Source organism: Echiichthys vipera (assembly GCF_963691815.1).
Source record: "Echiichthys vipera genome assembly, chromosome: X".
In the NCBI taxonomy this organism is placed as follows: domain Eukaryota; kingdom Metazoa; phylum Chordata; class Actinopteri; order Perciformes; family Trachinidae; genus Echiichthys; species Echiichthys vipera.
The window spans coordinates 47,128,690-47,154,182 of record NC_139825.1 but is presented as its reverse complement, the minus strand read 5'-3'; the positions used below and the strand labels follow the sequence as shown (position 1 = coordinate 47,154,182).

The 25,493-nt window shown below is 43.9% G+C and overlaps 1 protein-coding gene across 1 annotated transcript in view; it reads left to right on the top strand.

The window, feature by feature from the left end:
• The window catches only part of ptprt (protein tyrosine phosphatase receptor type T), a gene marked incomplete at its 3' end in the record, with an annotated part of 451,455 nt that overhangs the window by 143,296 nt on the left and 282,666 nt on the right, over positions 1-25,493 (top strand). The window contains exon 8 of the mRNA XM_083939813.1: positions 9,527-9,820. Within this exon, the coding sequence (XP_083795939.1) occupies positions 9,527-9,820 (294 nt within the window). The remainder of the gene's footprint in view (positions 1-9,526; positions 9,821-25,493) is intronic.

Genomic DNA, 25,493 nt, shown 5'->3' with positions numbered 1-25,493 from the left:
TCCATCTCTCTCTAAGAACACGGCAGCGCTCGGAGAGATTTGATAGCCCTTTTGGATTTGCTGCCAACACACACTCAGACTAACGTTATAAACCGGCCAGCAGAGAAAAGGTGTTAAAAAAACTTACCAACAACTATTATTACTAAATCCTCCCTCCTCTTCCTCCAACTGTGTGTGTGTGTGTGTGTGTGTTTGTGTGTTGTGTGTGTTTGTGTGTTGTGTGTGCTGTCCACAGAAGCTGTCAGTGAAATGAAGTGAGAACCATTTAGATTGGAAAGAGCTGATAACATCCTCTGCTCTCTCTTGTCCGTTGCCTTTTGCTCGGTCATCCATCTTTTAAGCCCACCTCACTGACCCTCTCCGCTTTCTAACAAAATTTAAACTTCCCTGGTCTTTCTCTCCTTCCCTTTTATTTCAACAGCACAGCATCCGTCATAATGTTGCTTCTACGATATCCTCTGTCTTCTCTGTAAAGGATTTGTTGCCAGAGACAGGTTTTATGGTGGTTAAGGTAGCGCGGTGTCTTCAGGGTTAAGACGACAACAAATAAGGGGAACTGTCCTCCCTAAAAATAAAGATACGGCCCTACAGGTTGTTATTACAAGCAGCTAATTATGACCTTTATTTACATTTATGACCATAGTAATAATGACGAGTGCAAAGGATAGGGTCATGTGACATAAATAAAGTAAAGTCTGTGTAGGGAGGTCAAAGTGGGCCGAACTAATCAGGCTGTTCTCATTCACTTCTTGTACATAGAACTATGGAAAGTAATGCATAGTCAAGATGAAATGTCGTTTCTTGGTGTTAGACTTTTACTCTAGTGCGACTTATAAATGTTTTTTCCTTCTTTATTCTGCATTTTCGGCCGGTGAGACTTTTACTCCGGAGCGACTTTTAATCCAAAAAATACGGTAATGTGCAGATATTCAAAATAACACAGAGGAACAAATAATTCACCCATTATTAAACTAAAAAACTAGCATAAAAGCCCACATACTATTCTAAATTACACATTCACAAAAGCATAAACCCAAAAGTAAATAGCACACATCCTAAAACACACTGAAACATCTTCTAACATCATGCTGAGCGTGAAAACAGCTCAGCAAACATTAGATCCATATACTTCTTATCCTCAGGGTGTAGTAACACGGGTCACTTTTGAGTGCGTGAGGCAACAAGGACCCAGGTTACGCAAGATAAAACCTTTATGGGGCCAAACCTGCACACAAACATACACACAGGAGTCTTTATTGGCCTACAGTTACAGTGCTGCACTCCCGTGATATCCCATTTTAAAACTTCTTGAGCCCTGCTTGTGTTTACGACAGAGTGAGTGCGGCTTCTGCAGAGACAAATCGCTGTCCTATGAGACAACAACTCCTACACACATCTCCTCTCTTCTATTCATGCAAACTCTGTTTTTACCATCTAATGTACATTGAGAAATATACTTCATGTACCAAGACGCATCCTGATATACAAGGACACATGAGAGTGTATTATTTTACATATCCCAGTACTACTTATTAGAGACGGTAATACCATCTCTTTTTAAAGTTTGAGTTTAACACATGGTTAGACTTCTTTCGATAGCTACGTTTGTAAGACTGTACCTTTAAGCCTGTTTAGCCGAAAAACCGGTGTGGACAGTGTGAGTGCGCCCTGAAACACCGTAAACGAAGTTCTCATACCCCGGTTAACAGACCTAGATTAATCCTTTCAGTAACTCGATCATCCATGCATGTAAACAGCCTTCCGAGAGTATTATTGGGTTACGCGTCCACGCATGCTCCATGGGTTCCCCACTCCGCGGCGGGGGCTTTTGACCCAGAGATACAATAAACCAAGAACCAACGTCGCCGACCAGCTGTATTTTTGAGTGCCAACTACTGTACCAGAGGTCGAGTTACTCTGTCATTTTCCCATTCAACCCCCTCTCATGTGTACTTGGGGAATTCAATACGGCAGTATACGGCTCAGTCCATAGGTGACTTGGCTGGGAACCGGAGGGTCCCTGGTTCGAGTCCCTGTGTGGACACCGAACCCCCAACTGCTCAGGGTGCTGGTCACTGGAATGTACATAGGTCCTGTCTGTGCATGTGTGTCTATTTCGGGCCTGTTCGAATACCATTATTCGCTTAATTGGCGACGACCATTGTCAGGTTACTGATGTGCGTGTAACGGCACTATGTGTGCATTCACGTGGGCGGTAACTGCATCAAATCTCTTCCGCCTTGGTCAAAACCCCTTCCTCTCTATTGCCTGCCCCTCATTGAAATGACTGGAGGCCACTTGTGAAAACAGCTTTAGATAAAAGGTTGTGGTTTGGCTTAGCACTTCGTACACAAACACTGGTCCCCCGGGTGATAGTCCTGTGTTTGAGGACCAATCCATCACCCCAACACCACTCTATGTGGATTTTGTCGCTCTTTCAAGATGTCACCTGAGTCCCTTCTTCCCTTTGGACCTAATTTTTTATATCATAAATAAGTGGATTACAGTTCCTTATTTTTGTAGTTATATTTACAAACAGTGACTGATAACAGCCTTGTGTGTGTGTGTGTGTGTGTGTGTGTGTGTGTTTGAGTTTCTGGGATAGCCTCCAGTTTTAAATGTGTGTATATGCCGTTACACAAATCTCTTTGATGTGTACATGCAAGAACAGGCCTCACTTTGTGTGGGTGTATTCACATACATACAATAGGTTCATGTTCGTGTTCGTGTGCCCTCTCCCCCTGTCACCCTTGGTGCCAGGTTGTGTGTCACTGGGAGGCGTCTGTAAGTCTTCGCTGTAAATGAGCTGGCAGACGGAGGGAGGGAGTGATTGAACGATCGCGCTCTTTCTTCCTGCAGAGTACCATCAGGAGAAGTTGTTGAATATAAATGATGTTAATGAAGAGTCTGTGTTGGAGCAGTCGTAAAACACAGTGAACAGGCCGCAGAGGTTTTGCATGTTGAGTCGAACAAACTATGTTAGTATGTGCACTTTATATTTCACATCACTAGTTTGTAACTTATATCGCTGTGATTCAGACTTTTGAATGTTTTTAAGAAACACATCTACACGTTTATCTATTCCAGGTAGGGAATGAGTCCTTACCCCAAGTGAAGGAGTTCAAGTACCTCGGGATCATGTTCACGAGTGAGGGGACGATGGAGCGTGAGTTTGGCCGGAGAATCGGAGCAGCGGGGGCGGAGCTGCAGTCGCTCTACCGCACCGTTGTGACGAAAAGAGAGCTGAAGAAGGCAAAGCTCTCGATCTACCGGTCAATCTTGGTTCCTACCCTCACCTGTGGTCATGAAAGCTGGGTCAGGACCCAAAGAACCAGGTCACGGGTACAAGCGTCTGAAATGGGTTTGCTCAGGAGGGTGGCTGGTCTCTCCCTTAGAGAGAGGGGGAGAAGTTCAGCATCCGTGAGGAACTCGGAGTAGAGCCGCTGCTCCTTTGCGTTGAAAGGAGCCAGTTGAGGTGGTTCGGGCATCTAGTAAGGATGAACCCTGGGCGCCTCCCTAGGGAGGTGTTCCAGGCACGTCCAGCTGGGAGGAGGCCTCGGGGAAGACCCAGGACCAGGTGGAGAGATTATATCCCCACGCTGCCCTGGGAACGCCTCAGGATCCCCCAGTTAGAGCTGGTTAATGTGGCCCGGGAAAGGGAAGTTTGGGGTCCCCTGCTAAAGCTGCTGCCCCCGCGACCCGACCCCGGATAAGAGGCTGAAGATGAGATGAGATGAGATGAGACATCTACACGTAAAACACATCTTCTACATGTTCATTTAATCCCCCCTTCTTCTAAACAAAGTGAACAAAATTGCAGCAGGATGAAAAAGTTCCTGGTAAAAGTGAAGTGCTCTTTTATAACATGCGGTGCACAAAGGATAATTTTCCTTTGTTTATTAAATAGTTCTTTTGATTTGAGGATGATGAGGATAATTAATCTTCTTGTTCAGTGTGTTTATTTTAATTGTGTTCCTTTTTATTTTAAGGAAACTGTTCGAACGAACAAAGATTTGTGAATTTTAAGAAGTATTTTCTCTCATAGAGATGCTTATTGTCTTTCAACCCTCTGCTGCACTCACTCACAGTTGTGATGGATGAGTGTGCGGTGACTGACAGTTGATTTATCGGTCCCGCAGCCACCGTACATATTCTAATGGGGCCTTGAGGAAAGTAAAAAAAATTGCAGCGTGAGGTGAGGACGTTTATTTTAGACAGCAAGAGGAGAGGGGCCATTATTCTTTGCTAGCATATCTTAGCTGTCAACTGCAAAAAGCACCTGCCACAGAGGAAAAATAAAAGATTAATACTAAGAGACCCCAGACTTCAATCTTAAAAAGACTCCTTTACTCACAGTTGTTTGAAAAGCTTTCTGTGTGAAGTGAGGAGTTAGTTTTCAAAGTGTAGTGTACCATTGCATGTTGAATGACATGTCCATCATACATGTGATTCTGTCTGACCATCATTGTCCCCAGACCACTGTAATATAGTCATATTTTATACATTCATCTTCAACCGCTTATCCCGGGGTCGGGGTCGCGGGGGGCTGGAGCCGATCCCAGCATCCCAGCGTGAGGCGGGGTCCACCCTGGACAGGACGCCAGTCTATCACAGGACACATAGAGACGAACAGAGACAGACAACCATTCACACCTACGGGTGATTTAGAGTCATCAATGAACCGAACACCTGCACGTCTTTGGACTGTGGGAGGAAACCGGAGAACCCGGAGAAAACCCACGCAGACACGGGGACAACATGCAAACTCCACACACAAGTCAGGATGTGAACCTGGAACCTTCTCGCTGTGAGGCGACAGTGCTAACCACTACAGCACATCTGCATTAAAATGATACGTCTGCTCCATCAAATACCTTTCAAATGTATTAAACATATTTAGATGTGATGGTTATCAATATAGAAGCAACACATATTACTACACATATTAGTGCTCACTGCAAGTAGGCGAGACAGTCATTTGTAACATTTGTAACGTCCACATGATGGAGAGCTTTGTGCATGTTTCTTTAAGTCATTGCGCATTTTTTTTATCAACTACAGTAGAAAGGGTTAGACTACCGTATTTTCGGCACTCTAAGTTGCACCTAAAACCCTTCAAATGTCTCAAAAGCCGACAGTGCGCCTTATAATCCGGTGCTCCTTATATATGGACCAATATTGAGCCACAACAGGTCTCCAACTACGGTGAGCAGTCGCTGACTCTATTTTCCCCCGTAGAAGAAGTAACGCGCGGTGCATGTTGAGATATACGACTGCGTGAAGCGTGCCGTTTCATTTCCATGTGTGTGTTTGTGTAAAGAGCCCAAAATGGCTCCTGTTAAGAGACACGCTTACGACGCAGAGTTTCAACTCAAGGCCATTAGTCACGCAGTAGAACACGGGAATAGAGCCGCAGCCAGAGAGTTGAACATGAACCAATCAATGGTGCCAAAGTGGAGGAAGCAACAAGACGACCTCCCCTGACTGTTTTGTTAGCGCAGCTCCATCTAATGGATGCATAACGTAACCCCAGCCTCGACTGTAGTGTCTGTTCTATGCGCCTTATAATGTGATGCGCCTTATAGTGCGGAAAATACGGTAAATGAAAGGAGAGAGGAGACATGCAACAAAGCTTCCCAGGGCTGTTTCATTGTCCAGCAGGGGTTCAGTCAAAGACATAAATATGTAGATGCCGCATTGGCCGCTACTGTCTGTTGAAGCGATTGACGCAGTTGCTTTCTTTGAACTGGGGAGCCACGTCTGTTAGTGCACGTATGCAAATGGAGAGAGGGGGACTATCCATTCATTCATTCATCTTCAATCGCTTGTCCCTGTTGGGGTCGCGGGGGGCTGGAGACGATCCCAGCTGACATCGGGCGTGAGGTGGGGTACACCCTGGACAGGACGCCAGTCTATCGCAGGGCACATAGAGACGTACATAATTTATTTTCAACCAGTTTTCAAGCTGTGGTTTGTTACAAGACACATTTCTATGATACAGGATACTGGGTTAAATTAGAAATGTGTGTAAAGTAGGGCATTTAACATGGAGGTCTATGGGGAAAGACTCATTTTAACATGGAGGTCTATGGGGATTGAGTCATTTTAACATGGAGGTCTATGGGGATTGACTCATTTTAACATAGAGGTCTATGGGGATTGACTCATTTTAACATGGAGGTCTATGGGGCTTGATTCATTTTAACATGGAGGTCTATGGGGATGGACTCATTTTTAAGATGGAGGTCTATGGGGATATACTCTATAACATGGAGGTCTATGGGGATTGAGTCATTTTTAGCATGGAGGTCTATGGGGATTGATTCATTTTAACATGAAGGTCTATGGGGATTGATTTTATCATGGAGGTCTACAGGGATTTACTCATTTTTAGCATGGAGGTGTATGGGGATTGATTCATTTTAACATGGAGGTCTATGGGGATTGACTCATTTTAACATGGAGGTCTATGGGGATTGACTCATTTTAACATGGAGGTCTATGGGGATTGACTCACTTTAACATGGCGGTCTGTGGGGATTGACTCATTTTAACATGGGAGTCTATGAGGATTGACTCATTTTAACATGGGAGTCTATGGGGATTGACTCATTTTAACATGGAGGTCTATGGGGATTGATTCATTTTAACATGGATGTCCATGGAGATTGATTCATTTTAACATGGAGGTCTATGGGGATTGATTCATTTTAACATGGAGGTCTATGGGGATTGACTCATTTTAACATGGAGGTCTATGGGGATTGACTCATTTTAACATGGAGGTCTATGGGGATTGACTCATTTTAACATGGAGGTCTATGGGGCTTGATTCATTTTAACATGGGGGTCTATGGGGATTGACTCATTTTAACATAGAGGTCTATGGGGATTGACTCATTTTAACATGGGGGTCTATGGGGATTGACTCATTTTAACATAGAGGTCTATGGGATTGACCCATTTTAACATGGGAGTCTATGGGGATTGATTCATTTTAACATGGAGGTCTATGGGGCTTGACTCATTTTAACATGGAGGTCTATGGGGCTTGATTCATTTTAACATGGAGGTCTATGGGGATTGATTCATTTCAACATGGAGGTCTATGGGGATTGATTCATTTTAACATGGGGGTCTATGGGGATTGATTCATTTTAACATGGGGTTCTTTGGGGATTGATTCATTTTAACATGGAGGTCTATGGGGATTGACCCATTTTAACATGGAGGTCTATGGGAATTGATTCAGTTTAAACATGGAGGTCTACAGGGCTTGATTTTATCATGGAGGTCTACGGGGCTTGATTTTAACATGGGCGTCTATGGGGATTGACTCCTTTTAACATGGAGGTCTATGGGGATTGATTCATTTCAACATGGAGGTCTATGGGGATTGACTCATTTTAACATGGAGGTCTATGAGGATTGACTCATTTTAACATGGAGGTCTATGGGGATTGATTCATTTTAACATGGAGGTCTATGGGGATTGACTAATTTTAAAATGGAGGTCTATGGGGCTTGATTTTAACATGGAGGTCTATGGGGATTGACTCATTTTAACATGGGAGTCTATGGGGATTGGCTCATTTTAACATGGAGGTCTATGGGGATTGACTCATTTTAACATGGAGGTCTAGGGGGATTGATTCATTTTAACATGGAGGTCCATGGGGATTGACTCATTTTAACATGGAGGTCTATGGGGATTGACTCATTTTAACATGGATGTCTATGGGGATTGATTCATTTTAACATGGAGGTCTATGGGGATTGACTAATTTTAACATGGAGGTCTATGGGGCTTGATTCATTTTAACATGGGGATCCATGTGGATTGACTCATTGTTTTAACATGGGGGTCTATGGGGCTTAATTCATTTTAACATGGAGGTCTATGGGGATTGATTCATTTTAACATGGAGGTCTATGGGGCTTGATTTTAACATGGAGGTCTATGGGGATTGGTTCATTTTAACATGGAGGTCTATGGGGCTTGATTTTAACATGGAGGTCTATGGGGATAGATTCACTTTAACATGGAGGTCTATGGTGATTGATTCAGTGTAACATGGAGGTCTATGGGGATTGATTCATTTTAACATGGAGGTCTATGGGGATTTATTCATTTTTAGCATGGAGGTCTATGGGGATTGACTCATTTTAACATGGAGGTCTATGGGGATTGACTCATTTTAACATAGAGGTCTATGGGGATTGATTCATTTTAACATGGAGGTCTATGGGGATTGACTAATTTTAACATGGAGGTCTATGGGGATTGACTCACTTTAACATGGAGGTCTATGGGGATTGATTCATTTTAACATGGAGGTCTATGGGGATTGACTCACTTTAACATGGAGGTCTATGGGGATTGACTCATTTTAACATGGAGGTCTATAGGGATTGATTCATTTTAACATGGAGGTCTATGGGGATTGATTGATTTTAACATGGGGGTCTATGGGGATTGATTCATTTTAACATGGAGGTCTATGGGGATTGACTCATTTTTAACAGGGGGGTTTATGGAGATGGTCATTGGGCTTCTCGTTTTCATGCTCTGCTCTTCATTTGACATCTGACATTTTGCCGCTATACTGTCTAGTAACAGTAAGTGAGGTATCATTTGATAACAAAACTGACCTTAAGAACCCGGCCAAATGATTGGGTAAATATGTCCCATATCTAGCCAAACAGGGCCCTAATAGGAGGCACCCCCCCCCCCCCCCCAGCTTTGATCCCTAGATCCCATTGACAGTTGATTTATTTAATTACAATTCGATTCAGTTTAATTTTATTCATTGTTCCAAATCTAATTCCCAAAAGTTACCTCAAGACACTTTACATGTAGAGTAGGTCTAGACAAGTCACACTATCTTTAATAATAATGATAATAATAATAATAATAATACACTCTTTATCTATAAACAGTATTTTCCAGCAGTCTGAAACCAAAAAAACACATCCTTTTAACAGCCAGAATGTCGAACAGACCCAGCTCTATGGGGGACGACCATCGGATCAGTCTTGACAAGTTGGGGAGAGAAAGACATAGTGAAAGTGCGAAAGAGACAGACAGACAGACAGACAAGTGGGTATTGCTGCAGCCATAATGGACTGTACCCACATTGATATCAAGTGGGAGACGTTTAAAAAGGAAACGCTTTAAAATATTGGACTCTTAACTCTCTTTTATCAAGTTTATAGATATTTTTATTCAGCAAATCAATTGACGTCTGCGAATATGTTGAAAAGCAGGTGGTATATAAAACCCACCATAATGAAATGATACATTTCAAATGTGTTTATTTTTGAAAATGACACTGAGCACCCCAAGGGGATGAGGCTAGGGTTTCATACTTGAACACCACAGTTTGGACTTTGATATAGTTTTGGGGGGAAGATGAGTTCCTTGGTATATTCTCATAAAACAGTGATATTCTCTGATTTCGCTACAAAAAAACCCAGAAAGCTGAGAGTTGAAGGTTAACTTACCACCTCTGTTCCCATTTTACAGCTCCACCCACCCCTATCGCTCCGCCCGAGCTTCTCGCCGTTGGCGCCACTTACCTTTGGATCAAACCCAACGCCAACAGCATCATCGGTGATGGGCCGATCATCCTGAAGGAGGTGGAGTACCGGACCACTTCAGGGAACTGGGCGGAGACCCATGTGGTTGACTCGCCCACCTACAAATTATGGCATCTGGATCCAGACGTGGAGTACGAGATCAAGGTCCTGCTGTCCAGACCTGGAGAGGGAGGGACAGGACCGCCAGGGCCGCCGCTGGTCACCAGGACTAAATGTGCAGGTAAGTTCTTCTTCTCCCATTCTGTCTTTCTTAAAGCTTTTACTTTGCTTTGCTTCTTTCTTACTTTTCCATTGTATGCTTTATTTTAAAGATAGTTTCTTGGTTTCTTAGTCCTGTTGTTGGGGATGGCTCCATTATGGTCCAGAATGGTCGTGCGCCTACTGCTGTGCTCTCATGTTGTATATTTAGGGTTTGGGTATAGTTTGAGTATTGTTTTATCTTGGTTTGGTTGGGCGGCGGCCCTGGTGGTCCTGTCCCTCCCTCCCCAGGTCTGGACAGCAGAACCTTGATCTTGTGATCCACATCTGGATCCAGATGCCATAGTTTGTAGGTGAGGAAGTCATCCACATGGGTCTCCGCCCAGTTACCTGAAGTACCTCCGGATCATGTTCACGAGTGAGGGGACGATGGAGCGTGAGTCTGGCCGGAGAATCAGAGCAGCGGGGGCGGTGTTGCAGTTGCTCTACCATGCCGTTGTGACGAAAAGAGATCTGAGGAAGGCAAAGCTCTGGATCTACCGGTCAGTCCTGGTTCCTACCCTCATCTGTGGTCATGAAAGCTGGGTCATGACCCAAAGAACCAGGTCGCGGGTACAAGCGGCCGAAATGTGTTTCCTCAGGAGGGGGTCTGGAGTCTCCCTTAGAGAGAGGGGGAGAAGTTCAGCATCCGTGAGGAACTCGGAGTAGAGCCGCTGCTCCTTTGCGTTGAAAGGAGCCAGTTGAGGTGGTTCAGGATCATCTGGTAAGGATGAACCCTGGGCGCCTCCCTAGGGAGGTGTTCCAGGCACGTCCAGCTGGGAGGAGGCCTCGGGGAAGACCCAGGACAAGGTGGAGAGATATATCTCCACACTGGCCTGGGAACGCCTCAGGATCCCCCAGTTAGAGCTGGTTAATGTGGCCCGGGAAAGGGAAGTTTGGGGTCCCCCGCTAAAGCGGCTGCCACCGAGACCCGACCCCGGATAAGAGGCTGAAGATGAGATGAGATGAGATGAGACCAGTCTGCAGGTCGGTCCATGCAGTGGGTTCAGAAACCTTCAAATCTTTCTTTTTAGTTGGTTTGGGTCTTTTCCTGGGATTTGTTGACAATTATAAAATGATAAAATATAAACACCTCACTCTCATATTACAATAAGAATAAAAAAACATACAGGAGGGAGGAGAAGAGGAGGACGAGAGAGAGCGGAGAACTTGGAGGAAGAACGAGAAAAGAAAATGGGAATGTTAAAGATGAAGAGAAAGAAAAGAGAGAGTGGTGGAGAAGATGGTCATCAAAGAGAGAGGGACAGCCAGAGGAATAGTTGATGTGAAGTGAAGTGAAAAAGAGGTGGTGGTCACTGAGTGTGTGTGTGTGTATGTGTGTGTGTGTGTGTGTGTGTGTGTGTGTGTGTGGTGGTTTGTGTGTAAAGTGTTGTAGAAAGGAACATGTGTTTCTGGGCTAGTGGCGCTGTGTTGAGCTGTCACATCCACTGCATTGTGAGTGTGTGTGTGTGTGTGTGTGTGTGTGTGTGAGAGAGAGAGAGAGAGATGGGATTGAAGCAGGCAGGTATGACAGATGTTCAAAAGCCTGCTGGCTATTGGCAGTGTTTGTATGTGTGTGTGTGTGTGTGTGTGTGTGTGTGTATGTGTCTTTACACCTTATGTGTTCACCTTTCTCTTCACGTTAGCTTCTCCCGTCCTGCGTGCCTCAACAACAAACCTTACAATAACTTTACAGCTTCTGCCAGTTGCATTTTCAAACAAAATTCATCTTGATAATAGATTTATTGTGATGCATAGGTGTATGTATCAAGTGTTGTTGGAAGTGTTAATATAGATAGATAGATAGATGGATAGATAGATAGATAGATAGATAGATAGATAGATAGATAGATAGATAGATAGATAGATAGATAGATAGATAGATAGATAGATAGATAGATAGATATATAACTTTATTTATCCCCGAGGGGAAATTAGGTCATCGTAGCAGTGGTACAAAACAATCAGAAGTACTAAAATAAGATAAAATATAAAATATAAAATATGAACAACAATAAAATAGAATAAAATAGAAGTACAGTATCGCAGATGAACACTATATTAAAATGTGCTATGTGGATTTTAATGTGCAAGATAAAGTGAGATAAGGTGCATTTCAGTGATAGGTCACTTTGAGTAGTGTGAGTTTATTCCCTGAGCGTTGCTCAGCGTTGCTGTGCAGCAGCGTTGTAAAGTCTGATGGCAGCAGGTAGGAACTGTTTGGGGTCTCCTGCTAAAGCTGCTGCCCCCGCGACCCGACCCCGGATAAGAGGCTGAAGATGAGATGAGACGAGATGAGAAGAAGCGTTATGTCCTAAGGATGACAATCTGGAAGGATCTGACACAAATGAAAGGCAGTTTTAACCGTACGACTGCTGTGACGTCTCTATTATGTGTAAATCACACAAAATGTGTTTTTTCCTCTCACTTTCCTCCACCGGCTCCACACGCCATTGTTGTTCAGATGCGGCATCCAGCTGCCAGGCTGCCGCCGCCGCTCAAAATAGGATTCAGGCCATTTCACCCATAACCGGTGCTGCGGTGGCTCCAGGGAATCCAGCAACTATTTTATCCATGTGTCTCCTCTAGCGTGGCACATTTGTGAGAGAGCGGTGTGAAGAGTAGATCGAGGAGGCGAGCTAAAATGAACCCTGTGCGGCGAGGACACAGCCTTGATAATGATTGATTTCATCATACTCCCCTCCCTCTACCCCCTCCCCCCTTCTCTTGCTCCCATCCTCCATCTTCCCTTGACCCACCCCTTCCTTACTTTTGCGGGCTTTTGAACCATCCATCACCCTGTTTTCATTTGGATAATCTCTCTTCTCTACCCTTCTCTTCTTCCGTAAACGACACTCAGTGGACCAGTTGTTCCTTCACTCCTCAAATGGTGTGTTTGCGTGTGTGTGTGTGTGTGTGTGACCTCCATGATTTTGCCTCCTTGTCTGTCTCTGATTTCAGATGAGCCTCTTTCATTTCAATCGATCTCTGGTAATCTTTCTCTTATAAGTTTGCAACATTGCTTTGCTTCAGAGAACACACAAACACACTCCATCCTCCCTACCCTTCCTTGATCTTTCTGTCTCGTTCCCTTTTCCTTCTCCTTGATCTTTCTCCACTCCTCCGTATTTCTCTCCCATCTCTGCTATCCTTCATTAAAAACATTACCTTAAACTCAATATTCCCTAAACATAAAATATGAAAATTGGCTCTGATCCTTGTCTCTATAAATATCAGCTTTAAACTTTCGCATTAGTTCCTCAAAGTGCAACTGCATTCTCCTATAATCTCATCTCCGCACGTCTTCTCCTTCCACCTCTCCTTCTTTTCATTGTAAATTAATATAATTTATATGTAGGATGATAATGTAAGTGTATGCTAATATGTTACCCTATAAAGATGGACTTTTAATTCACCTGCTGTACATAAATCTACTTTTAGTATCTTTGCTGTGTCTCTTTGGCCCTGACACCTCCTCCCCTCTTCTTTATGCAAGGCAGATGCTGATGTGAATGTTGGCTAATATGCGGCACTCTATAAAGACTTAATTCACCTGAGAGTTATATACTACATCCCAGTCCTTTCTTTCCTATCCCGCTCATTTCTTATGAGATAGATCTTTATGTGAAGGATGGTAATGTAAGTGTTGGCTAATGTGTTGCTCCATAAAGATAGATTTTTAATTCACCTGCTGGGTATATACTGATTTGGCTGACACCACTGCTTCACCATTCTGCCTCGCCCAGCAGTTTAGATGTAGTTAAGGGAGTTCATCCTTTTTGGCGTCAAGCACTAGCACAAGCAGACATCTGGATTTTTTAGATTTTAAAAAACAAACAACAAAAAAAACCACATTGGGTTAAAAAGCAGAAAAAAAAAACAAATATGACACGTGTCTGTAAGCCTGTGCATGTTCTCATTTGTTCAAGTCATCGTTATCCTCAAAACAATTTCAGTCAAAAGCAACTGGACTTGGTTATTTGTCCAGGAAGACGTTTCATGTACGCATCTGACCAGTCCCAGCCTGGTCCTGGTCCAGTCGTTGGTGGGAAGTTGGTTTGGACTTGGTTAGTGCTCTATTGAGTCTTAACGACAGTCGTTGGAGTCACAGGAGGACGTTTGTGAACAGTTGTTCTTTGGGGTTAGATTGTTGAATCTCCTGGGAAAGGATGAAAGGGCAGCATTCATCCCTTCCTAGAAGATTCAAGAATCCCAAGATTCAAAATCATCGGTCTTGTGAGGTTAAATACTTGGATCTCCACACCAGTTAGTTGGTCCAGTCCGGGCCTGGTCCTGGTCCTGGTCCAGTCCCAGCCTGGTCAGATGCGTACATGAACTGATGAAGCCTCTTGGATGAGAGGTGAAACGTCTTCTTAGACAAACAACCAAGTCCAGTTGCTTTTGACTGAAATTGCTTTGAGGACACGTGTCTGTGTTTGCTACCTGTTGAGGTAACTGTAGCCTTTAGTCAGGAGCCAAATCACTGCCCCCTCACTCTCTGCTTTCTGCCCTGCTTACTGAGTTTCTTCCTTTTTTCTGAAGTGCCTAGAGCAGTCACGCTAGTTGAAATGGCCACACTAACACTGCAGGGAAGCCTCTGCAATCAACCTCTATACTTGCCATCCTGTATATTTGCAAGATGAGAGTGAGTCAGACAGTGGCAGTGACGTTACATTCATAAGGTAACATATTTCATAATGTTTTTCCCATCCAAGAAATGGCAGGTGTTCTCACGGAAATGCATCGCAGGGCAACATATTCTCATGACGGCGAATGGTAAACAGACGTTTTTATAGAGCGACAGACTGGAAGTGGACCTCAGTGCTTGCTTTTGGTGTTCTTTAGGTTTAAGCGACTGTGGCTTGAGCCACCAGCCACCCCCAAAATGTAAAGTTCGTTTGCAAATACAGTTTATCTTTAGAGATTAAATTGATGTGGATATGACAAGAATGCTGTTGACATATGCCATCTTTTATCTTGTGTTTCTAGAGTTTTGTGGACAGATACTGTAAAGAATTGTCAAAATATCATATTTCTTAAAGGGTTAGGGTTGCCTGTCTGTCAGTATTGTCCACCGGGAGTAGTATAGGGAATATCGCATAGGGAAGTGATCTCTTGCAGATGCTGACCCTGTAAGATCCTCATTCTTTGAAAAATATTATTGTATGTGGCTAAAAACTCTAACTGTCTTTAAATGTGGAAAGATGTCATACTTATTTTCAAATCCATCAAGTGTATGGTAGACATGAGTTATGCTTATATTATGCTCACCAGCTCAGCGCAAAGACACAAGAATGACAACAACAAAACTGTTAGACACAGATTTACACTGAACTTCATGGAGAATTATCAAACGAGAGCTATTCTGATGAAGTTGGCTGCCCAATAATGTGTCATATACTGTCAAAAAGTTTGTGAATGGAGAAGTACAATAGTTACTGAATGAAAGTTAAACTAGGGGTGGTTCTTTAATGCAATGGGCAATTTAATTTAAAACTTTACAAGTTTGCATTGTGTCAATTTAAATTAATTGGTTTACAAGAGTGCATTAAGTTGCATGTGATTATCACTTGATTGGTTGTAATGTGGTGCCCCTAGCAATAAAGTCCCCCGTGAAACTGAATCACTGCCATGCTATTAGTGAGTAAACTCTGGAATACTGAACGATATAAATGATATCCCCGGCCAAACGGATACACCCAAGATGATGCACTTGTATCGTGACTATCAAAACCCAAATTAGTCACAGAGAAGAACACAGGGTTCTGTCCGCCGCGCTTTATCCAAAGAGGAAACCAGGAGCCGTCACTGCAGTTTGTGTGTGTTTTATTTATCCTTTCAATTAAAAGTACTTTGTACGCACAGTTTAAGGATAAACTTGCAGCAATTGACTAAATGATTGTAAGAAGTTTTAGCGGTTAACAGAAATATAAGCACCCCGCCTCTCCACTCTCTGCATCAAGCAAACAATTTCCCTGTGAGACACAGGTGGCATTCATCAAGCAATCAGTCAGCTCCAGTGACACACACACACACATCCTTGACTCCGCCCCCACATCCACCTCCAGACACACATTACCTCCTAGTGACAAGCAACACATCCAAGCCGCTACAGGTTATCTTCTGATAATTATCTGAACTATTTTTTGCCTTGAACCTATGTTATCTAAAAAAAAATCACCTGAAGGAAACGTAAAACTGTCGCTGTCCATGCTTCATGAGATTAGCAAAGACATTTGACTCACCGAACAACCATTTCCCCTTCTTTCCTCTTGTTTCTCTGCCCTTCCTGGGCTTTCTTTGGGCCCAGTCATGTCCTCTCACTGCCCTCAGACGAAACTCTACGTGCTGAACATTTCGAACCAGAACAGCATATTTTCCTCACAATGCTGCACAGTGTAAAATACGCTATCCCTTGTCAAGTGGCTTGTTTTCCCTGATGCTAAAAGCAATTGCCTCATTCTGCATGGATGTACAAAGTGGCTGGTCCTGCTGGTAAAAGCTCCCAGTTCAGTAGTTAAGTGAAGTGTTGCCCTTGTTTCCTTGCAGCACAGATAGAAACCTTCAAATGAGCCGTCTCATTTGTACAGTACAGTGCATGAAGATATAGAGTTTTATCACATGATCATTGTGTTAGATTGAACATGTTGTTGTTGGGGAACTGTGTCTCCTACATATTTATTTTGTTAGCTTTTTGTTATGCATGACCATGAAAACCACAGGCATTATTGAGTTCCTCCCAATTTATGTCCAATATTTCTCTCCAGCCCCTCATGTGCACTTCTTCTCCTCTGGATCCGTCACAGCAGGGAATCTGAAATCTAGGGAGCACGAGTCAACGCTCATGTGATCACACTTAGAAATGAGATCACTTGAATGGAGAATAAAAACTAAAGCAGATCAGATCCTCCTCTTTTACATAGATTTCTTCATCAGGAAGACTCCTGGCCTCTGGTTTTCGGGTTTTCCTTTCTGCTTCTTTTCTAGAAAATCCTAGGATTATCTTTTAGCATAATAAAATCCTCTTAGGGCGCACTTACACTGTCCTTCCGCACCGGGCCAAAACCGGTTTTTCGGCTAAAGCCTAGTGCGTTTGAGCAGTGTGAGTGCAACCGCTCCGCGCATAACTGCGACCAGCGGGCCGTCCACTGCCCGTCTGAGAGATGTGGGCTTTTGTAGAGCCCGTTTGCACATGTACGAGCGCGCACACGTGTACGAGCACGAGCATGATGCCTACAGCGGTTCTGACTTCAGTTATGTGCGCCTGTTCGGACATAGAAAATAGAAGGACGGACCATGTGCGGACGTTTAACAACAACAACAATGGCGGCGAAAGGTTCACGCTGGTGTGATGCGGAGGTGGAGTGTTTACTGCAGATTTGGTCGATGAAAAGATTCAAAAACAGTCGACAAGACGCACAAAAACTCAGAGGTCTACGGAAAGATTTGTAAACAAAGAGACGCATCGCGATGACGTCAATGAATGCGTGTGACGTGTTACGGCGTGATGACGTATGGACAGCGAGAAGCATTTGCGCGAGGCCCAGGTAGTGTGAGTACAAACGGGGCTGGGGTGCGGGGGGAGAGGGAGGGGGGACAAGTACCCTAAAGCCAGGGGCGCGGTGCGGAAGGACAGTGTGAGTGCGCCCTTAGGCCCAGTACATGCAGGCTCTAAGAGAAATACTAGTGGTGGATAAGCTTATGAACTCCAGTCCTAGGATATCAAGTTTGGACATTGTCCAAAGTTGCCCTTTCAAATGTAGCACGCAACAGGGGACCATCCCTGTCAGACACGTTTACACTTACTGTAAATGCTCCATCTGGTTTAGTAGAGGATTGGCACCTGGGTAGTACATGACGCAGATTACTCCACGACCACTACTACCAAGTGTCTTGGTACTCTTTGAATTATTCTGACTATTTCAACGGCAGCCCTTACCAACATAAGTTCCTTAATCTTCTTGTCTCTCCAGTTAGACATTTCTCTAAGTGATTCTTCTTCTTTTCCATTGGATATTCGTATTATTCCATTTTTCCCCAAGCCGCGTTAAAGAAGTATCATCAACACGCCCACTTCCACATGACCTCAAATGGACATTGCATGGACTCTAGGGACCTAGGCTGGGTAAAGTCTGTTTAATGCCCAGTCCAATTGATCTGGACATTTGCGTTCACACATGCAGCCACACTGGATAATGTCTAGACAATTTAAGCTTTGCAGTGCATGTGTGAAAGGGGCTTTAGGCACATAACATTTCAGAGGTGTGATACTAAATCTCTTTACTGAAACAAATTCTGTTGATTAGACGTCAGTGAGTAAAGCCATGTGCCTGCCATTCAATCAACACGTGTTTCAACACAAACAAAACTGCTGTATTATTATTTTAAGAAGAACAAAAACAACCAGATATTCCACTGGAATCAATCACCCACCCTGACTAAACACATTTGGAAACACTTCTCTGAAACTGAAGGGTTGCTTTAGGCATATGCAAAGCACTAATCCTTGTGAAATTGATGTTTCACACATCAGGTGTAAATCAGATTGCGTCTGTTTTTGTGTGTGTGTCCAAGAACATCCAAGAGTGAGAGAGATTGAGACAGTGCTACTGCTGGAGACGGATACTAGTTTATCTGCTGCATTTCCCATTAGCACAGTTGCCATTAAGTCATCCTTTAAAATAATTCTTATTTGTGTCTGTCGGTCTTTGTGTCTCTAATACAATAGGCACACAGCACACATCACTTCTTGAGGCACACGTGTGGGAATGTCAAAATGACATTATGAAGGGACAGCTGCTTCTTCTTCATAGGTTGTAGGGCTGCCCCCGACCGAGGATTTTCTTGGTCGAACACTGTTCGTCATTTAGAGTAATATACCGTTTTTTATATATATGTATATATATATATGTGTGTGAATTCAGACCAAATATATATATATATTTTTATGGAAAAGCAATCTATTCATTCTGTACCCCTCAAAATACCCCGTGGGTGTATTATTATTATTTTTAAATATAGCTTTTGATAAAGAATCTACATACTCAACATTTAACCCTGTCACCTTTTCATTGTCATGACCGAAAGAACGAGGTCGCGGGTACAAGCGGCTGAAATGTGTTTCCTCAGGAGGGTGGCTGGAGTCTCCCTTAGAGAGAGGGGGAGAAGTTCAGCATCCGTGAGGAACTCGGAGTAGAGCCGCTGCTCCTTTGCGTTGAAAGGAGCCAGTTGAGGTGGTTCAGGATCATCTAGTAAGGATGAACCCTGGGCGCCTCCCTAGGGAGGTGTTCCAGGCACGTCCAGCTGGGAGGAGGCCTCGGGGCAGACCCAGGACCAGGTGGAGAGATTAGATCTCCACACTGGCCTGGGAACGCCTCAGGATCCCCCAGTTAGAGCTGGTTAATGTGGCCCGGGAAAGAGAAGTTTGGGGTCCCCTGCTAATGCTGCTGCCCCCGCGACCCGACCCCGGATAAGAGGCTGAAGATGAGATGAGATGAGATGAGACCTTTTTTGTTGCCTGAACGTAACCATCATGGTCACCGTTCAGTCACCATTTCCAGGTTTTAAATATAGTTCTTCAGATATCATACAGAGCTGTTGCGTCATATTTCACACTTTTGTTTGTAAATGGCGCGGTCCACTTACCGATAGCTGTTTGCAAGTTGTCATGCACGACAACTTGTTGTGCATAGCTTTTCTTCAGGTATCATATGAACCTGTGGATGAGAATACCTTGGTCCGGGGGCATCGGTTCTCACTCTGTGCTATTTGTGTGTCGAGATATTGGATCAATCAGAGCAGTGAGACAGGCTGTGAATACCAGTTCACCTCTGAATCACCATAAAAACACAACAGAGCACAGCGGCAGACTGACAACACACTCTCTCTTGTCCTTCAGTATCTACTGCTGATATGTCCTTCAACACGGCACCCAATCTCCAAAGAACGGCCTCTCTATCTCCATCCTCTGTGTATGAATCATAATCCCTGGAGGCTGCTTATAACCCTGATCCCACCTACACTGGGGTTACAAACGATTCAGTTTATTCACATCACAGCTTGATTAATTGTGATGATAGTAACTGCAGCTTTGTGTAAAAAACGGTTTAAATGAGCATCTACAGCATAAAAACAGGCATGCTTTACTGATTTAACAAAAGACTGATGATGTTGAAGGCTCCCACTAGGCTTTGACAGAGCTTCCGTGGCTAAGATTGGCTTAGACGAAGTTCAGCTCAGTATAGGAGATAATCATTTGCCTGAGAATAAGGAGAACAATCGCAGTTTCTTATACTTTCGAAAGAAAAAAGCCAAGAACCTGTTATGAGGAAATACATATCTCTGACTACAGCTAATGCAACAGGGGCCAGCTAAAAGGGCACGCCTCTGGTTCTGTGTTTCAAAACCAATCATTGTAAAGCAGAATTAGAGAAACGTGACATCCTAAATGATCATAAATGTTATCATGTTGTCATTTTTACTGATTTAAACGCACATAGTCACTCAGGGCGCACTCACACTGTCCTTCCGCACCGGGCCAACTGCAGACAGTGGGCCTCCATGGCCCGCCTGAGAGAGGTGGGCTTTTGTAGAGCCCGTTTGCACATGTACAAGCACGAGCGCGCGCATGTGTATGAGCACGAGCACGATGCCTACGCCGGTTCTGACTTCATTTATGTGCGCCTGTTGGGACATAGAAAATAGAAGGACGGACCATGCGCGGACATTTAACAACAACAATTATGGCGGCGAAAGGTTCACGTTGGTGTGATGCGGAGGTGGAGTGTTTACTGCAGATTTGGTCGATGAAAAGATTCAAAAACAGTCGACAAGACGCACAAAAACTCAGAGGTCTACGGAAAGATTTAGAAACAAAGCCACGCATCGCCATGACGTCAATCAATGCGTGTGACGTGTGACGGCGTGATGACGTATAGGCAGCAAGAAGCATTTGCGCAAGGCCCAGGTAGTGTGAGTACAAACGGGCCTGGGGCGCGGGGGGAGAGGGAGGGGGGACAAGTACCCTAAAGACCGGGGTGCGGTGCGGAAGGACAGTGTGAGTGCGCCCTTTAGAGTTGCATTTATCTAAACATGCAATGTAATGCAAAGCAATGTCCCGTAAGGCCTAGAATCCCCTGCCTTTAGAAACCTAATTGCTACCAATAAAAACATAGATCCATGGAAATCTACCTAGATGCCCCAACAACTCCTTCCTTAATCTTCCTAGTAACAGGCCTCTATTCTGAAAGTGTGCGCCTCCTGTCATGGCAGAGCAGAACGGAGAGGAGGGGTGTGAAGTTTGTCTGTCTGGGAGATGAAGTGAGAACTGCTTAAAACGCAGCGTCAGACTTGAAAACCGTGAATTGCAAGTCGCGTTGTAAGACACAGACTTGTACATGCACGACTGCAAAACTGACAGTCAGATGAACACACAAAAACAAACTCTATTTACAACCCAAAATGTAGGGTAGTTGTTTAGTAGTTTATTGTGCACATGTGTTAAGACGTGCACTCAAATGTAGGTCTTCATGCTTGTGAGTGAACGAGCATATGTCACTAAAAACAGTTGCATAAACATTAGCATGCATAGACACTTTTCACTTTCACAGCAGTGTAGCAGTTGTAATCAACACTTGAGAGAGCTGTGGGCAGGCATGATGAGTTACACCATGGGTGAGAATGTGTGGTGTGTGTGTGTGTGCGTGTCAGGGTGTGTGTGTTAAAGATGTGTGTGTTGATGAGTGTAAGGGGAACTAGAAACATATAACACTGCCTTAGATAAAGACTAAATAAACCACAAACTACACATGGACCTCATTGCTTTCCTGCATGTGCTTTCTCTGTTTCTGTCCTCTGCTTTTTTTACGAGACCTATTGTAACAAAACACCATGACTTCTGGGTAATAAGCTAGTGTAGTACATATACACACACTTGCAGCGACGGTTTGAGGAGGCTTAATGAGAGGACCACGCACACACACACACACACTCACACACTAACGCACACAGCCAATGAAGTAGAGTTTGAGGAAGCCAGGCAAGCACAAAAGAAATAGAGGCTCTTTATTAGAAGAAAATGTTTCCCATTTTGCCCACAAATAAGTTGCTCATACACATACACACTCACACTCACACACAGCTGCAGGGCTGTCCTTTGCTGCGGAGCCATCAGGATCCAATTTCTCCTTCATTAAGTCTGGGTAGGAGGTAGTATAGAGCCGCTAGGTAGCTACTATCCGTGTCCCTGTCCCCACACATACACACACTTTGAGTCCAAATGACCCTTAACTTCTTCCAAACCAGAAACATCAATAAAAGCCTTGTAACAACAAAGCCAACACAAAAAAAAAACACACTAGTAGAGAAATGATTTTAAGAAGCAAGATGAGACGGATGAAATACACACACACAGACACAGACACACACACACACACACACCAAAATAAGTCAGTAATGATACCCCTAGTTCCCTTGAAGGAGAAATAACAAGGCCTTGTACACAAGAGATGGACAATCATAGTTTGCCTCCTTATTTCACCGGCACAATTACCGCATGGGACGGATGAACACACAGGCACACTCCCTGATGTTGTGAGTAATACTCTCTCAGCACCTTTCCTCTGTCCGTGTCTTTCCTCTTCTCATTCACTGTTCGTCCATGTTATTGTGAAAATAATGCAGTGTAAATCACATGTAATCAACATATTCTCATCAGCATGTGATTCACGCAAAGTTCTGCACAACAAATTGCGCAATATCTTACAAAATGGGGGACAGAGTGAGTCGTCCTCCATTCGAGAGATTGGTGGTTTGATCCCGACCTCCCCTGGTCCACATGTCGAAGTGTCCTTGGGCAAGACACTGAACCCTGAATTGCTCCTTGTGCTGCGCATGGGTGTGTAAATGTGGTGTGAATGGTTAGATTAGATTAGATGGTCTGTAGATGTCCACTGCCATCACTGTGAATGTCTGTGTGAACGGGTGAACGTGACAAACACTGTGAAAGCGCCTTGAGTAGTCAGAAGACTAGAAAGGCGCTATACAAGTACAAGTCCATTGACCATTTACCATTTACAAAATGGGGACTGTAAGAGGACAATGTCATTTACGTTTGGGAAACAAAAGGTGTTGATTAGGTTTACATAATCAAGTCAATGTTACGTGACCAGTGAAGTTTAGCCTACAAAAGGTAATGGTGATATTATAATATATGGTAATATTAGGCATCAAAACAACTTGGTTAGGGTTAGAAAAAAAAATTGTGGTTTGAATGTGAGAAAAACTCCAGTCACCCAGGTGAAAGTCCTGTGTTTTGGGACCCAGCAACCACCCCAGTCTGCCTCCTTAAGCGGAGAATAGTGGTCTTAAACTATTTCCCCTGCTTTTAATATGGTGAATACACACACAATGACTGTATATAGAAACTACTTTGCATAGTTAGATGTATGAAAAGTGCATTAGAACAGCTGTTGTTCATGTACTAAGCCAGGATATCATATGAACCCATTCCATAGTGTAAAAAAACGTCATATTTTTGTATATATCATACAAATTGTTGATGAGAACACATTGGATGAGATTGAAGTCACACTTGTTGTTGGCTACGTTGGTGAACAGAGTGAATCCCTTTTACATCAGTCTCCGTAGAAGTCACAAAGAGCTGGTGAGTAGATGGTGTGTATCCAAAAGGCAGACAGGATGAAACCCATTAAACGGAACAACAAGTCCAGCTTTAATTGGTGCTCTCTGGTAATTGGCTCGTTGGAGGCGATTTGCATTGTTTCCAGGGCAACAAGCTTGTTTCTTAATATCTAAGCACAGTGGGAAGGAACGAGGGTGGCAGGGAGGAATAGACGGAGAGAGAGGTCAAAGAGGTAGCGCAGGAGAGGAGAGTTGGAGAGCGGCAGAAGAAAGTGAATGAGATTAGAAAAGAGGGTCAAATGGAGAGAGGGGAAGGAGAGAGCGATGGATTGAATGGGTGGAAGAAATGCAGGTGATTAAAATCAGAAGAGTGGGAAAGGAAGGCAAGAGTAAAGGGAGTGAAGGAAAAGTGGCAAGGGTTAGGAATCAAGGAGTAGAGGATGAGGGGAGGAGAGGTTATGTGGAAGGAGACAGAGAAGGAGAATGAAGGAAGAGTAAAGGAATGGGAGGGAAGAGATACCAGGGGACAAATGAATGGGAGCGTTTTTTACATTTAGTTACCGGGGACACCGGCACAGAGTGAAATGCGGCAGCCGCTTCAATTTTCTGCGACTCTCTTTACTCTTTCTTGTAGAAGCACTGGAGGTGAACAGAGTGGATTAGAGCTGAACGCTGCATTTACTGACACAGGAAGTCACCAGCACCACACACTGAATTGGAAGTGAAGAAAAGTGGACCAATTTCCATCACTTCACTCAGTGTGAATGTCGGATTTCCACTGTGTGTGTGTGTGTGTGTGTGTGTCAGGTTCAGTAAATCAAATCAAATGTCTTGCAGCCAAGTACAATTTAAATATAGATTAGAATCAAGCCCAAACTAATTGAATTTGGAAAGTCAGATTCATCCTGCTGAGAGAAATGTTTGAAATGTTATATGAGTTATTCAACTTTTAGATAAAGTAACTAACTCCAGAGTCATCGTGTTATATCTTTAGTGCCAAGTTTGTTTTTATAGTAGTTTAAATGTTGAAGGTTTACAGGACGCTACGGCACTTATGTGAATAGGGGCGCTTTAGGGTACGTCCACACGACTGATTTTTCTCCGGCGTTACTCAAGAAATATCTGCGTCCACACGAAACCAGTAAAACAGACTCAAAACACTGCAGTACACATGCCAGGCCTGGATGTGGCGCTGTAACTGGCACATAAATACACCAATAATAGAGAAGAAGAGACGGGGAGACGCTGTGTAGAATACAAATACACCAAATCTGGTGACTTCTCAAATCCTCATCCATCCTAGAGAGAAATCTAGCGACTGTTTCCGGTGTTATTGGAGACTTTTGTGGTGTTTTGATGCACGAATCACTCTGCAGTTACTGTCCTCAGTAGCAGTGGCAGTAGCTCAGTCCATAGGTGACTGGGCTGGGAACCGGAGGGTTGCTGGTTCAAGTCCGTGTGTGGACCATGAATGGAGTGTGGACTGGTGGCTGAAGAGGTGCCAGCTCATCTCTTGGGCACTGCCGAGGTGCTGTTGAGTAAGGCACCGAACCCCCAACTGCTCGGGGCGCTGGTCGCTGGCAGCCCCCTCGCTCTAACATCTCTCCATTGGTTGCATGTATATAGGTCCTGTCTGTGCACGTGTGTGTATTTCGGGCCTGTGTGTGTGTAAAATGAAAAATAATAGAGTGAAAATTGAATTTCCCCATTCGCGGGACTAATAAAGGAATTCTTCTTCTTCACTTATGTGAATAGGGCGCTTTAAGGTACGTCCACACGACTGATTTTTCTCCGTCGTTCTTAAAACGTTTTCCGTTCACACGGCCTCGACTCAAGAAATATCTGCGTCCACACAAAACCAGTAAAACTGACTCAAAACACTGCAATACACATGCCAGGCCTGGATGTGGCGCTGTAACTGCCACATAAATACACCAATAATAGAGAAGAAGAGACGGGGAACACTGTGTATAATACAAACACAAGTTCCTTGCCAAATCCTCATCCATCCTAGC